The sequence below is a fragment of the Phocoena sinus genome, chromosome 3 (genome assembly GCF_008692025.1).
Source record: "Phocoena sinus isolate mPhoSin1 chromosome 3, mPhoSin1.pri, whole genome shotgun sequence".
Taxonomy (NCBI): Eukaryota; Metazoa; Chordata; class Mammalia; order Artiodactyla; family Phocoenidae; genus Phocoena; species Phocoena sinus.
This window is the reverse complement of record NC_045765.1, coordinates 97,047,790-97,063,194: the sequence shown is the minus strand read 5'-3', so window position 1 is coordinate 97,063,194 and position 15,405 is coordinate 97,047,790. Positions and strand designations below refer to the sequence as shown.

The 15,405-nt window shown below is 38.0% G+C and overlaps 1 protein-coding gene across 2 annotated transcripts in view; it reads right to left on the bottom strand.

Annotated features, from left to right (window-relative positions):
- The window catches only part of KIAA0825 (KIAA0825 ortholog), a 416,193-nt gene that overhangs the window by 183,390 nt on the left and 217,398 nt on the right, over nucleotides 1-15,405 (bottom strand). For both annotated transcript variants that reach the window (XM_032625775.1, XM_032625773.1), the window contains one exon: nucleotides 14,134-14,228. In XM_032625775.1, the coding sequence (XP_032481666.1) occupies nucleotides 14,134-14,228 (95 nt within the window). The remainder of the gene's footprint in view (nucleotides 1-14,133; nucleotides 14,229-15,405) is intronic.

Genomic DNA, 15,405 nt, shown 5'->3' with positions numbered 1-15,405 from the left:
TTTCCTAAAAAATCTTTTACTCTCCCGTAAGTAGCCTACATTCCTTCTCCCCTTCACCTATAAAGATGATATATAAGCTCTCAAATCTCACCATTTTGGGGGGTATTCACTTTTCCCCCCTGGTAAAGCCCCCCCTGCATGTAATATTAAAAAGTAATATATTTGTAAACCTTTTTTCCTGTTAATCTGTCTGTTGTCCATTTATTTCATAGACCCAGCTATCAGACCTAGGAGAGTAGAGGGAAAGTATTTCCCCACCTATGTTGTTTTATTTAAAAAGATTATGAAAACAGAGTAGTCAGCAGAGGACCAAAAATGTCCAGAAAGAATAAAAACTTGTTAGCACAGTTCAGAAGCAAGGACACCCTGAGTCACAACATGTGAATCAGGTCTTAACGGCAGGCATAGCCCCACGGAGAGATAGATGCTTTACTCTTACTCATCGAATAAATTTTTTTTGTCATAACGTGGTTTCTTTCTGACGTCAATTTACCTTGAGAGAATGAACAGATCTGCTTCAAGCTGTATTTTTCACTGTAAATTAGAACTCTGGTTTTGCACAAGTGTCTGATGAGTTTGGTTAGTGTGAGTCAATATTTCTGTATGAAACCAAGTTACCAGACTTTCAAAGCTGAAAACCAGATCATATACTAGGGTAGAAATACCAACAAAATTGTGTCCGGCCCAAGAGGTCAGTTGGTCCTCTAGCAGTGAGGCATTCAGTGAGGAAAACACTTATAGTGGAAATAACTCAAATAGTTTCTAAATAAAATATTTTCTTATATAAACTAAGAAAAAGGAAGCTTTAAAACGTACCAAAACCTTTTCATTTTTGCAGGGTCTTCTTCATATTTACAAATAGTAACTTATAAAATGTTGTAATGATGCAGTAAGTCGAGAGTCAATGCTCTCTGAGGGCAGGACCCCCATCCCATCCAGCCCTAGTTGCCATCTCTCATGATTAAGTCCTTTACCAAAAGACAGACTAGTCACACCATCTGCTGCCTCCAGGGAGACAAGTTGCACATTTAAAAGTATGGCAATATTCCACTATAGCATAACGAAGAAAATGAAAAACATATTAGCAAACTGAACACTTTGGGGAAATTTCATTTTCAAATTGTGTGCTGTTTTGTTTTTAAAAACGTAAAATTATTAAATAAAAGGTGAGAGAAAGTAAATATTCCTCCTTGTAGCAAAATTATGACTGCTTTTACTTTGTGAAAAATAACATTATTTCCAACAAATGCATTAAAATCATAGATATAATCCACATTCTTGGAGTTGTGATGAACAAGCATCTATCTCTGACATGCACGTACTTTTGCTAAAATCAAATGTCAGTCCTAAAATCCCAGTTAGCTTATTTGCTAAATGAGAAAAATAAGCAATTAATTAGAAAAGAATTCCACTTAGTTTCTTCTTCAGAAACTCCCTGGGGTCTTACAGATTTAGTTTGAGGCTACTCAGACCAGCTAGTTCAGAGCAACAAACATGAACATGCAGCCTAGGAAGCATCACTACCTCTCCTGGGCATTCCCACCACTGTCAGGTAACTCTTACGGTTCAGAGAGAAAGTGAAGCACTGAAGAACAGACTGTGCAGCTCCAGAACAAGCTGCAAGTACACCGAGAGATTAAGAGCACGACAAATCAGGTGTACCTCTCCTACTTGACCAAGGCCAGTATTAAAACTATGGGCTTCCCTGGTGGCTCAGTGGTTAAGAATCCACCTGCCAATGCAGGGGACACAGGTTCGAACCCTGGTCCGGGAAGATCCCACATGCCGCGGAGCAACTAAGCCCATGTGCCACAACTACTGAGCCCGCGAGCCACAACTCCTGAAGCCTGGGTGTCTAGAGCCCATGCTCTGCAACAAGAGAAGCCACTGCAAGGAGAAGCCCGCGCACCACAACGAAGAGTAGCCCCTGCTCACCGCAACTAGAGAAAGCCCGCACACAGCAACAAAGACCCAATGCAGCCAAAAATAAATAAATAAAATAAAAAACAAAACAACCCCAAAACTAGCACATCTTGTCTGAAGAACCATCAGTCACCCACCAAGAGTGCCCTCAGGAAGCCAAGGCTTATCCAAGCCATATAAATGTATGGCAAACAGAATTTTAGTGACACACTACAAGGCTATTTGATCTATGAATTACACTGGCCCAGCAATTTCTTACACATTCCTGAAAACCTTCAGGGTCAGATGAGGCCAAGATTTCAAAAGAAAGAATCTGTAACTCCTTCAATATTCCCCAGTTATGGGCCAAAGTAGTACAGGTGCCCCCCTTCTCTCTCAACAGCCCTCACTCAATTCAGCATCTGACTTTGTCCTAAGCATCCTAACATTCATTCGCTGTGCCTATATGTTGCAAATAGAACTGATTTAGAAGTGAAAAATGCAGTGAAGAGACCTTTACTCTAGCCAAAATAACCTGGATGACCACTGCTCACCTTGGCTCCCTGGCTGACTCACGTTCAACCACCAATACGCAGCTCAAGTATCACCACGTCCCGGGTGGATTTCCTGACTGCTTCCGCATTCACTGGAGTGAGCTCTCCCTCCCCTGTGATCTTCCAGTGCTCTTGCATGAACCTCTATAGTATCTATAACCACTGATTTTTTAGTCTGTCTCCTCTACTAGATTCTGAGTTCCTTGACAGCAGAGGCTGTGTCTGGCTCATTTCTTTATCTGCTGTACCCAGTGAATGTTTGATGGATGGATGAATGAACAGTCAGAGATCCATCTATTTACTCAAAGTTTTGCTGGACTGAATAATGAAATATAAGTATTCTTATAATCAACACAGTGTTTCTTGTGGGTTACATAATACTTTACTTTCATCTGCTAACAAATGTATTCTCTGTATAATAAAGTAATAAGAGTCTGAATTGCCGTTTACACAAAGTTATCTATTTCCAGGGAGTCCTAACTCTCTAAGTCCTTTACAGGTCTGACTTGCTGAAATGGACAAGTGGATGTTCATCACTGGTTCAGGCTGAGCCAGATGAACAACTATGTAAAAGACATAATCCTGATGAAAAGAACCTTCTGGGCAAGTGAGACAGGCAAACAACAAAACTTTAATCAGCTTACTGACTTCTTTCCAAATCTGGTCAGCCCAGACCAATTCCATTTACCCTAGGACTCTGACTATTAATAGGTTTTAATTCATTAACCTAGAATTGTCAATTATTTGACAATAAGAGATTCACTAGCTTCCAGGTCAGTTGTTAAATCCCACATCTCTCTGTGGCTTTAGAAAACTTTCATTTTACGGAAAACTAGAATATTTTATTTTTACGAGGGCAAACTCGGAGGCATTTGGTGTCTAACAGAATACAAATGATAGGAGATGGAAATTTTGCAAAGTAATTGAAGGTTTCTAGGCTGAGGCCAGAAAAACGTTAGTGCTATGAATAGAAATCACCCAACTCTAAAGAGGCATTTTTTAATGAAGATAATTATCATGTTAGGACTACTTTATGAGATGAGAGTTACTACATTAAAATATCATTACAGTGAAAAATCCAAGTGTGTATGTGATCTGGAATCTTATTGAACAATTAGAACTGGAGCTCCAGATGACTCCGTGGCATAGATTTAGAGGTTCATATTGGTGGACCTAATCCATTCTGAGGACATGCGTTATTTAGCTAACATAGCATTAAAAAAAATAAAATTTGGATGTTTTTATCTAGGTATACATTCACCTCCCTGTACTGTATTATACCTTGCCTTTACATTTTTGTATTATTTGCCCAGCCCCTGAATGCATTTGATCTGGATACCTGGGATAGTCCCTTAAAGCCATAGAAATGAATGAGTTAGCTGCAGAAAAAGAGGTGGGAAGGATATAGAGAGTTGGTGAATGAGAGGACGGACGAAGGCTAAGAAGCCTCTAGTAGTATCTGAGGAAAGAATAAATCAGAACGTCTGTCTTTACAGGAATTCAAGAAAGGGATATAGATGTAACTGGGGATGGGGGCCAAGAGAATAATCAGAAATAGGAAAAAAAATCTTTGAATCTGAAGGAAATCACAATATCAAAGGGGCCTACTCAGTGCCACGAAAAACCAGACTCACACATTGACACAATCTCATTTCAGAATGATCAGGGGCGGTTGATGGGAGGAGTTACTTAAAACAAACAAACAAAAAAGGCACCATCCAGGGATATGATAAGGAGAACCGTCTACCATCAGATTTCTCACAGGCAACATAAAATACAGGAAGATGTAGTTTCTTTATAAAGTCAAACATAAATGTACCATACAACCCAGCATTCCCACTCCTAGGTATTGTCCAAGTGAAATAAAAACCTATATTCATGCAAAACCTGTACACAAATGGTTATAGAGGCTTTATTCACAATCACCAAATACTGGAAACAACCCAAAGGTTCTTTAACAGGTAAGTGGATGAACAGACAGTGGTACCTTCACACAATGGACTGCTATTCTAGAAGAAGAACAAGCAAGTGGAAGAATCTCAAACGCATGATGCCAAGTAAAAGAAGCCAGATTGAAAAGGTGACACACCATATAATTCTCTTGCAATGACACTCTTGAAAGAAAAAAGCTACAGGGACAGAGAACAGATCAGTAGTTAGCAGGGATTGGGATGGGGGAAGAACTGACTACAAAGGGTCAGCACAAGGGAATTTTCTGAGAAATGGAATTCTCTGTATTTTGATTGTGTTGATTGTTAAACAACTTTATGCATTTGTCACAACTCTGAACTATCTAGCAAGAAGAGTGAATTTTACTTTATACAAAATTTTTAAAATACAAACTGATTTTAAAATACAGGTTATATTATATCACATAAAGGTGAGCAATACAAGAACTAAAATGAAAATTCAATTAGCAGAGCTTGAAGGGAAGAGGAGGAGGTAGTGTGAGTTAAATCTTTTTTTGCAAGGTGCCCGTAAATACTAATTTTAAGTTGATAGATTAAAAAAAATAGTGGTATAGCCTATCCCTTAGATTTATCAACCAAAAGAAATAAAACCAGAAATGGTTCAAATGGCTGCAAGTGCAGTGGAACTTGTGTGATTGAGGAGCTGGGGAGGGGAACTTTTATATTTCATGTCTTACGTTCCTGTACCATTTGAAACCATACACGTGTATGTGTTGTTTATAGTTTATTACAAAATAAATTTCAAACTTATATTAATACAAATATTGTGGATGCTAAATATCTTGATTTAAATTTTTTTCACCAGATCTCATATTATGGAAAAAAAATCAAATTTAGAGCTATACCCCCAAGGTACTTAAAGGTGAAAGCTTCATTTACAGTAGTATAAAAAAGCACTATTGGTATCCTAACTAATGTCATATATAACACATTACAAATGTACTGTAATAAATACTGTTATAAATGTTAATATAGAAAATATTATATAAAGTGAAAAATTTTATTAGTTGTTCATACTTATTATAATATTTAATTATATCAATACCTAATAGATATTTAAATTTCTCTAATTATCTCATAATAAAAATATCTTCAAAGAGTTAATTTCCTCTCTTTATGTTGATATAGCAACAAAAATAAACTGAGACATTCAGTGATGACCAATAACCCTGAAAGCAGTCAAGGTTCTTGTCATCTACAGCCAAACTGAATCAATGGGCCTATAACAGCTACTCCTGGTGGAAACTATGCTAAAACTTCTTGCAGAAAAACATCATAGAGGCTTTGGGGTCTGAACAGAATTTGACAGGGGAGAGACTTAAAGAATAGTTATTGAAAAAATAATTTACTCCATTCAAGCAAGTTTTTAATAGCTTTTGATCTGTTGCAAGAACCCCAAAGTGCCAGTATGTGAATGCATAATTGCGTAGGAGAAAATTCAGTACAAAGTGAATTTTGGTTCAACTTGACGAGTAAAGAATTTTCCCATGGCTGCTTTTGAGAAAATTATTATACCTTCCTTTCATCAAAATGTTGCTAATTCTGCATTTCTGTCAATAGCATTTAATATATTTATTTAGGTTGTCTGTTTTCTACCTCACTAAAGTAACAGACACCTTTATTTAAATCCCATCCTTGTTAACTTAACTTACATAATACATACACATACAATCTCTCCATATGTAAGAGAATCACTCTTGGCATCCCCACTGTGGGAGTCACGGAAATGCACTGCTCACATCTCCTGCTGCAGTTAGCATGGGAAGTGAGGGCCCTAGCTGTCATTCCTCTGCATCTACCATTGCATTTGTGCTTAGGCCATGCTTCTCCCAAGCAGATCTCAGTCAGTGTCTGAGCACAGTGGAGGTAGAGTACCAGCCCGTTCCTGCAGGACATGAGACTCTTCCAGTGTGGGACTTTAGCTCAAGGAGTTCCCATTGGCCTTGTCAACACCTTCTTAGAACTACTCTGTTATCTGAGCCTCTTCCAACCCAATCCTCTGCCCCACCTCCTTTCACAGGTATCAGATCACCAACTGGGTCTGAAGGTTTGCCTGCCTATTCCTGTTTCCTCCTCTTTACCCTCCATGTGCATTTCTCCTGCCAAATCTCATGTACCTCTAATCCCACTTTGGCACCTGCTTGGAGGATGTGAACTGACACACACAATGTGAAGAAATGATAAGCATGGCACCTTTCTATAAACACCTAGGCCACACTGGCTTCAAAGACAAAGTATCAGAGCTGACTTTTACGCAAATGAGGAAGAGATTTAGCTGGGCCCCCAAGCTTCCTTGAGAATATCTTTTATACCTGTGATATATAATCTCCTCCGCAGTCTCTAGCCATAGTCTCCATAGTCTCTAATCTGGTCTTCCCTCCTTTTAATTATCCTGTCCCTCCACCCCAGCTATTATTAATGTCCTAAAGTAGCTTTCTGTTCCTATCACTCCTTTGCTTAAAAGCTTTGATGATGCCCTCAAGTCCAGCAGCTAAAGTCCAAATTTCTCAGCCCTCAGACCCTCTACAACCTAAATACAGTCAACTTACTTCTCAAGTTTTAACTAGAAGAGGGCTCTCTTCCTCCAAGGCTAGAGACAAGAAGCAAAGGACTGGAGATGACATAAACAAAACTGAAGTTTAAGAAGAAAAGCTGGGAGATTCATGTTAGACAGCCTTAATTTTCCTGGTAAATAGGTGATGGCGAGCCAGTTGCTGAGAGGGATATAAGGAGTGGAAGAGGGGGGATAAGCATCGTGATAACCAAAGTGGAAATTCACAATGAATTAAAAATTGTGTGGAATAGCTCTCAAGGACCCTTTGACATATATTAACATTCTCTAGTAAACTGTTACTTTATTATAAATAAATGCATTTCACAAAGCAGATGCTCGAAAATATTTTTTGAATGAGTAAAGTAAGCACAACTCTAGAGAATTAACAGAAGTGGTTAAGAATGTGGACATAAGCTAGAATCTGAGAGCTCTGCGTCTCGGTGCCTTAGATTCCTTATCAGGAAAATAATGGTAACATAGTACCTACTCCATAAGGTTATCATAAGGATTTATAATTAAATGTGTATGTAATTTACTTAAATTATGCCAGCCATGTGGCAAGTGCTTTCTGTTTTCATTATCACCAGTACTTGTACAGTGAATACTGAGGTAATAAAAAACAAATTTTGACCTAAGGGTACAAACCCGAAGTTATAAGACTAATAAATTCTGGGGATCTAGTGTACATCATGGTGATTATAGTTAATAATACTCTATTATATACTTGAAAGTTGCTGAGTAGATCTTACATGTTCTCGCCACGAAAAAGAAATGGTAATTATGTGAGGTGATAGCGGTGTTACTTAGCACTGTGATGGTAATCATTCTGCAATATATAAGTGTACCAAATCAACACGCTGTACACCTTAAACTTACACACTGCTATATGTCAATTATATCTCAATAAAACTGGAAAAAACTGACCAGGAATACGGTGTAGTAGATAAAGCACCAGAAACAGAATCATAGGCCTTCATTTTGCCTTCCAGACGCCACTTAATATCTGTGACCTTGGGTATGTCATTTGCACCCTCACAAGTACCTGTGTCTTATTACATAGTTGTAGTGAGCGTCAAACGGGAAGATTTGTGTGAAAGTACTTCATACACCGTAAAAGACGACATATACAAGTTACCACTCAGAAAACAATACACATTTATGGATTTGTTTGGTTCATGTACCAAAGCCCTAACCCCTGAAAATCCTGAGGATCAGAAGTTAAATTTATATCTCCTAGATACATTGTAGACAATCTCTGTCCAAAAAACACACTGCTTTAGGAATTAAAAGTGGAAGGGAAGCCTGCTTCTATTAGAGAAGATGGTGTTCGTGGGTAGAATCACTCAGTCTGAGGTCTTTTGGTGGAGGTGGGAAGGAAAGGGTTTTCCAGGGAGCTAGAGCATGAAAAAAAACAACATTTGAACGCCATGGCGTATGCGATGTATGTAATGGCTCAGAGGTGTGTATTCATAAAATCAGCTTCCCCTTTTTCTTAAACCCATCTCTCCATAACCAGGCAGCCTGTTGCTACATCAGGAATTTACTGCTGTGAGCAACTATAAACATTGTGTTAATGGCAGCACGGCCTGAGAACGATCATTGGAGAGTGTCATGTGTTCAGTTCAAGGCCAGAGACAATATTTCCTACTCTCTACACACCACAGGGCACACACAGGATACAGCTTAAAGGCACTTTAATAATTATTATTATTAAAAGCAAACAACTCCACAGATCAACGGCTCTTTCAAAATATGTTTTCTAAACTCCCGTCTCCTCTCAGATGTATGGTTATCGTCCACTGGGAAAGGCCCCAAAATGATAGCCAGAAATCTGCCATCACCACCCCTTCTGCTGTTCCTGCCATCGTATTTAATTGTGTTTGCTCAACGTGAAGCCAAACTCATATGCAGTATATTTAGATGGTTAAAATAGCATAGCATTCCACTGTATTCACAGATTATTTTCAATGCCACCATTCTTGGGAATTAGTCTGGAATAAATAAGGTAAAGAGAAAAGAAGCAACATAAATTTGTTCCAGTGACAAGGAAAACAATACCAAAATGGCAGTCTGGAGATTCGCCGTGAATAAAGGAATACAGAAAGTTCCTTCTGGTGAGCTTTCCTGCAAATGCAATCACCATCTCATTCGATAGTCTGGATTTATTTTAAAGTGGGTGAGAAAGAAAGCAGGAAAGTAATCGTAAGAAACTGTGAAAAGTACCTTTATTATTTCAAAAGATCAATGTACAATCACTGTACTTACTCTTATATGGCATTAAAGGTAAAGCTGTAGAACTGATACATATGTTGATTTTCTAAACCTCTAAGGAGTCTTTATTTTCCACAATGGCAAACTTTCCAAGTTGAAAAACATATATCATTAATATATACTCAGGATCTCTTTTCTGAGGTCTCAGCTACTATCTATTTCTTCAAATGCCTTGAAAATCACAAATCTATAAAGGCTTGGTTGGATGTTTTTGTCATCTAACTCCATCTTAAAATTTTCAGTGATAGTATCATTTAACAAATACAAACCCTACCACCCAAAAGTCAAAAGGCTTCTGAATCGTGGAGTAGAGAACAGACTTTGTTGCTGGAGAGGTTATGGCTTGAACTAAATCAATAAATTAAAAACAAAGACCCGTGTTCTGTGCTTTTAATCTGAGCTGAACTTCACATAATAACAAAAACAGGCATTTTAAACATACAAAGCTTAATTAACCCGATTTTCATCCAAATGAATGAATATGCATATAGATAAATTTTTACTTGAGATTTCCCAGGATACATTTCTTATTCCAACATGACTGTTGATCAAACACCACCTTTAGAGAATACCTACTCTGTGTTCATCTGTCAAAGGCTGACTTTTTCTCTGCATTCTTATTCCTCATTTGTTTGTTAATTAATCCAACAAATATTACTCAGAGTCAGCTATGTGCCCAAGGGCTAGTCTAGGTACTGAAGACACGGTTGGAATAAGACAGCCAAGGCACTCTTCTCATGGATTGTACTTTCCACCCTGGAGGTGGAGCGGCGGGGGGAAGCAGGGTTAAACGACAATAAACAGAAACTATGATTTCAGGTAGTGATAGCTCAATTGAGAGAGCACAGTGAAATAGACTTGGAGGATCACTTTCGATGGGTGATAAGGAAAGACCTCTCTGAGCAGGTGACTTATGCCCCAGATAGACAAGATGGCACCAGCCATGGAAAGAGCTGAGGGAACTACAAGTACCAAGATCCTAAAATGGGGGAAGAGTTTGGAGAATCCAAAGAACAGGAAAGGCAATGAACTTAGAACATCATCTGAATTGGAGGGACGTGTTTTGAGATGAGGCCTGATAGTAAGCAGAGGGCCCATCCCGGCCAAGGACTCAGGCTGCCACTTCAAGATTCGTTCTGACTTTGCAGTCAGCACAGAATCAGCTTGTGGAACAAAGGTTAGTGTTGTCTCAGATACACATATTATTGGCACCACCATATCTCCTCTTTCATGTACCTGAACCATCCCTCAAGTGCTCATCCCTTGAGTCTTTACCTCCTACGTGGCTCACCTGGTCTTCAGACCCTCTTCCTTGCTCATTTTTTCACTGCTTGTCTTACAGACTCATGGGTCTGCTGCCTGGTCTCTGACCTGACACTTCATGACCCTCATGATTGGTTTAGGCCTGAAGTGTACATAACCTCCATATATTTGACCTCAGGTATAACCTGACTGCCCCACCTCCCACCTCCAACTCCCTACTAATCCCAAATGACTTGGCCAGACACTAACACTGCTTTCTGCTTGCTATGCTACTAATTTTCTAAGTATGTACAGTGTTTTAAACTTCCAAAACAACTTCATATCCTTTAAGCACTCTCTTGATTGTGTCAACAATCTCTATGAAGTAGATATATAATTATCATCACTTAATTTTAAACATGAGAAACTCCAAAGTTGAATAGTTTAGATAACTTTCCTAAGGTAAGCTCACAACAGGACTGGCCTGAGAACCCAGGAATACTGCTTTCCCATTTCCATCCTGTTCTGGAGGTGAGGGAAATCTTGTCCATTCAGGGTATTAGAGTCTTGAGAGAGTAAGTCCACAGATGGTCTGCTTATGATATTGGATTTGAAGGCCAGGCACAAAGGAATTTAGGAGGTGAATAGAAAGGATTCCCTTCTCCTCAACTTTTTTCATATTTGTATATTTGAGTTCACTTTTGTTGTGACATTTGTTTGTGACAAATGTTTGTTCCCAGACAACATTTTCAGTGCTACATATAAACTCAACCATAGTGTAGAGATAGATTAGTATGACTTTATTACCAATTAAAGAGAGGAAAAAAGGGAATAAGTAACTTGTTTAATTGGTGACTTTTGGAAAAAAGAACTGAGCATATTCAGCTGAGCTGTTCTAGGTTTTCATCTTTGGCTCTGCCTAACCCCAAAGATCATGGTTGTACGTAAGAAGTATCACTTTTTGGATGTAGGACAGCATATATAACTCCCATTTTAAAAGCTCAGTGTTCTGTGGTCTCATTTTCAAATATGTAATTTCAAATAACCATGTTGTCAAAAATTCAATGCTGTGCTCTAAAGCCCGAGAACCACAACTACTGAGCCCGCACGTGTAGAGCACGTGCTCCGCAACAAGAGAAGCCACCACAATGAGAAGGCTGAGCACCGCAATGCCGAGTAGCCCCTGCTCACCACAACTAGAGAAAGCCCAGAAAAACAAAATTAAATTAAAAAAAATTCAATGCACTATTTCTTTTTAAATCAGCATTTCAGATAAACCCAAACAAGAGTCTCTCAGAGAAAATAACAGAAAAACTTTTCCTTATCAGTTCAATGTTAATCAAGTCTCATAAATAACACTCTTAAAATAAATGGGAAAGTGCTAAAAGAGATGAAAAACTCTCAGGGGTCTTTCATCCTTCTAAGGCAGCTCAATTATATTCATTGTAGCTTGTGGTATGTGGTAGTTTAGAATAGAATGCTTTTCACATCATTCTTTAAGAATCTAAGAGATTCTAGCTGTTTTTTTTAAAAATTCATGACCCTGGGACTTCCCTGGCGGCACAGTGGTTAAGAATCCGTCTGCCAAGGCAGGGGACGCGGGTTTGAGCCCTTGTCCGGGAAGATCCCACATGCCGCGGAGCAACTAAGCCCGCGCACACAACTACTGAGCCTGCGCTCTAGGACCTTTAAGCCACAGCTACTGAGCCTGGGCGCCACAACTACTGAAGCCCACGTGCTTAGAGCCTGTGCTCGGCAACAAGAGAAGCCACCGCAACGAGAAGCCCGCACCGCAAAGAAGAGTAGCCCCCGCACGCCACAACTGTAGAGAGCTTGCACGCAGCAACAAAAACCCAACACAGCCAAAAAATAAATTAATAATAATTTAAAAGATTCATGACCCTTCTCCAAGAGAACTGTTTGGACCTGTTACTTCTGGCTAAATTTTTAGGAGTTCTTTTTCCCTACTCATTCCTGCACATAATATGTCAGGGAAATAGACTTTAATAGCTATCAACCTAATTGAGGTATAACTAAAGTTGTTAAACAAAAACAACAATATGCAATTTGGGGTAAAACACAAATTCACTTAAAAGTGAATATTATACAGAGCAAATGCGGTAAGTTTTGAAGGATAGGTTGCCCCTAGCTTACCATTTAGTGGACTGGAAGCAGCAATTCACAGCTGAAAAGACTTAGTAAATTATAATACAGTTAATCTACATAAACTCAAAACTTTCCAAATAGCTTATTCCAACATGACTGTTGATCAAACACCACCTTTAGAGAATACCTACTCTGTGTTCCTCTGTCAAAGGCTGACTTTTTCTTCTATCTTCCCTAGTTTGTTTCCAGATAGACATTTAATACTGGGTAAACATTATGTAGCCATAGATTCAACAGAAGACCTGGCCTTTCCTCCACCACCCCTACCTCTCATCTCTCCAGGCAACTTTGGCACAGGCTGGGAACACCTGTGGGGGACTTGTGCATTAATAGGGTGCATTCTGAACTACTACCTGCCACGTGGTAAGCTTGCTGAGAGAAGGCTCTGTCCTTGATGGGGAAGTTTCTGGATTGTTCAACTTTGTCCATGATGGGTGGGTGAGCTTCATTCAGGGGTGAAATATTAGGAATACCACTATGATGACACATCTAAGCTACCACTTTTCTTGGCAATAAAGCTGCCCTTTTTTAAAAATCTCCACCTGGGAAATACTGAAATCTCTCTCTCAAGATATTTTCTTATATGCACCCAGATATCTCAAGGATGATTTGACAATTCTAGTATGTCACTATCCTTATCGTCATTTATGAAAAATGATACTTTATATATGTTTAAGAAAGATAAGAAAACATACAAAGATCATAAAAAAGATAAGTGAGTATAAACAAACAGATAATACCTGAAGAATAAAAGCAACTGCACATATATATTTTATGTAAAAATGTGATACTTGATAGAGAAATGCACATTTAAAATTTACACCTTACTGTTTTCACTGAAAACTTTAAAGGTATGGGAAAAAGCCATATTCATTGATCCAAAATATAAAGAAAACATTTATGTTTTTGTGCAAAATAAATTACATGTATCAACTCCTAGCCTGAAATCACATTATCATTTTATTGGGTTGTCCTGGGGTGTAAGTGCACGCGTGTGTCCGTATGTGTGTAAAGTAGTATGCAACTGAGACTACAGCAAGACGGTGCCAAAATAACTGGCTGAAAAGCAAAAAAATTCAATCATGACAGTTTTACTTACATGTTTCCCCTGATTAGTTGATTTGTCTTGGCATTTTGTACGCATTCATTAAGTTGTTGTAAACAAAGGCATAGTATTATAATGACATTCAAATCAATAACTTTTGGTGTTTACAACACAAAGTCAAAAATATTTAAAATTTAGACTAAAATCAACCAATTTCATCTCAGATAAAGTTTTCCTGCCTTCTGCAAATGCTTACTATAGAAAAACAGCATTCAGAAACTATACTTCATATAATTTCAAATATATATATATATATATATATATATATATATACATATATATACACGCACACACTCACACTACCACCTATATATAAAAGATATATATCCTCTTCCCCTGCCACATGCCCCAAATCCCCAATCTTATTACCTGTTTTTGAGCAGTACATTGAAGGTCGTCTTATCCAGTCCCAGATAATCTGGCAGCAAGTTTGACCAATTCCAGTTCCATTTTGTGATAGCTGACTGTTGATAAATGAGAAGACGCTATTGTTAGTTATTAATCAGAGTTAATATGATCAGTAAATTAAAGCTCCAGCTGTGATAGACTAACTAAGAAGGAAGGGGGTCCAGAACAAGGACTTAGACAGATAACATCAATCATGTCCACAGAATAAGGTTTTTATTCCAATAAGACAGCAATTAATTTATAAATCCATTTGGGGATGTAGTCATTATTTATAAAAATATAAATCAATTTCTTGAGTCGTTATTCTTCCAAGAGCTAATGAAATTTGCCCAACAAGTTTCTCTGAAAGGGTGACTCTGTAGAGCAAAGCAAAATAATTGGCAACTTTTTCATGTATCAATTTATAGTTTTTTGGGTTTTTTTTTTAGCACCCAGAAGTTTGATTTAAAAAACAAAGATGGAAGTGCTATGGCTCAAATGACAAGACACAGCTTAATTAGAGTAGGATATTAATGTTTTTGGTTAAGAATCTGCTTTAAAGGGGAAATTTTAAGGACCTGTAAATGTAAATAACATACGTAATTCTTTTTTTTTCATTTAATAGATAATTTCATGACAGAGTAAGGAGAAAAATTACTGTGAAAGATAATCTCATAATTCAGAACTGAATACAACATACCATTTATTTAAATGAAGTGAGGATAATTTAACAGCTACAATGATTATTTATGGTGGAGGAATCTAATGTACAACACAGGAAGACAGCCAATAAACTCAAACTTATACAACATATTTGGTTTTAAAGTATTATAGATGCTTATACCCCTTAACACTAAATAGTTTTGATAATAAGCATCTAGGCCAGTGTTTAAAATCCAACAAGAACTATGCCCTGTCACCTGCTGATTAATGGAGCACTACAATCCTGTCATAGAGCAGAAGAATTCTGCCCCGGGTTGTCAGCATTTGAAGGTCTTATTCTACTACAGTACTGATGAATGTAGACTAGGGTTGTAACAGGCATGGTAAAAATATTATCTGCAACCCGAATTAGGCCACTGTTTTAATTCTTATTTTCATCAGAGCTCTAGGTCAAGCAATCCTTCTCTTCTGCCCTGTTAGTTCAAATAGTCTGTCAGGAGGCTACTGGGAAAAGGGACCAAAAAAAAGGACAAAGCAAAAGCAACTTTAGGTTTCAAGTCCTTTGGAATAAAGATGATCTTTTTAATGTGA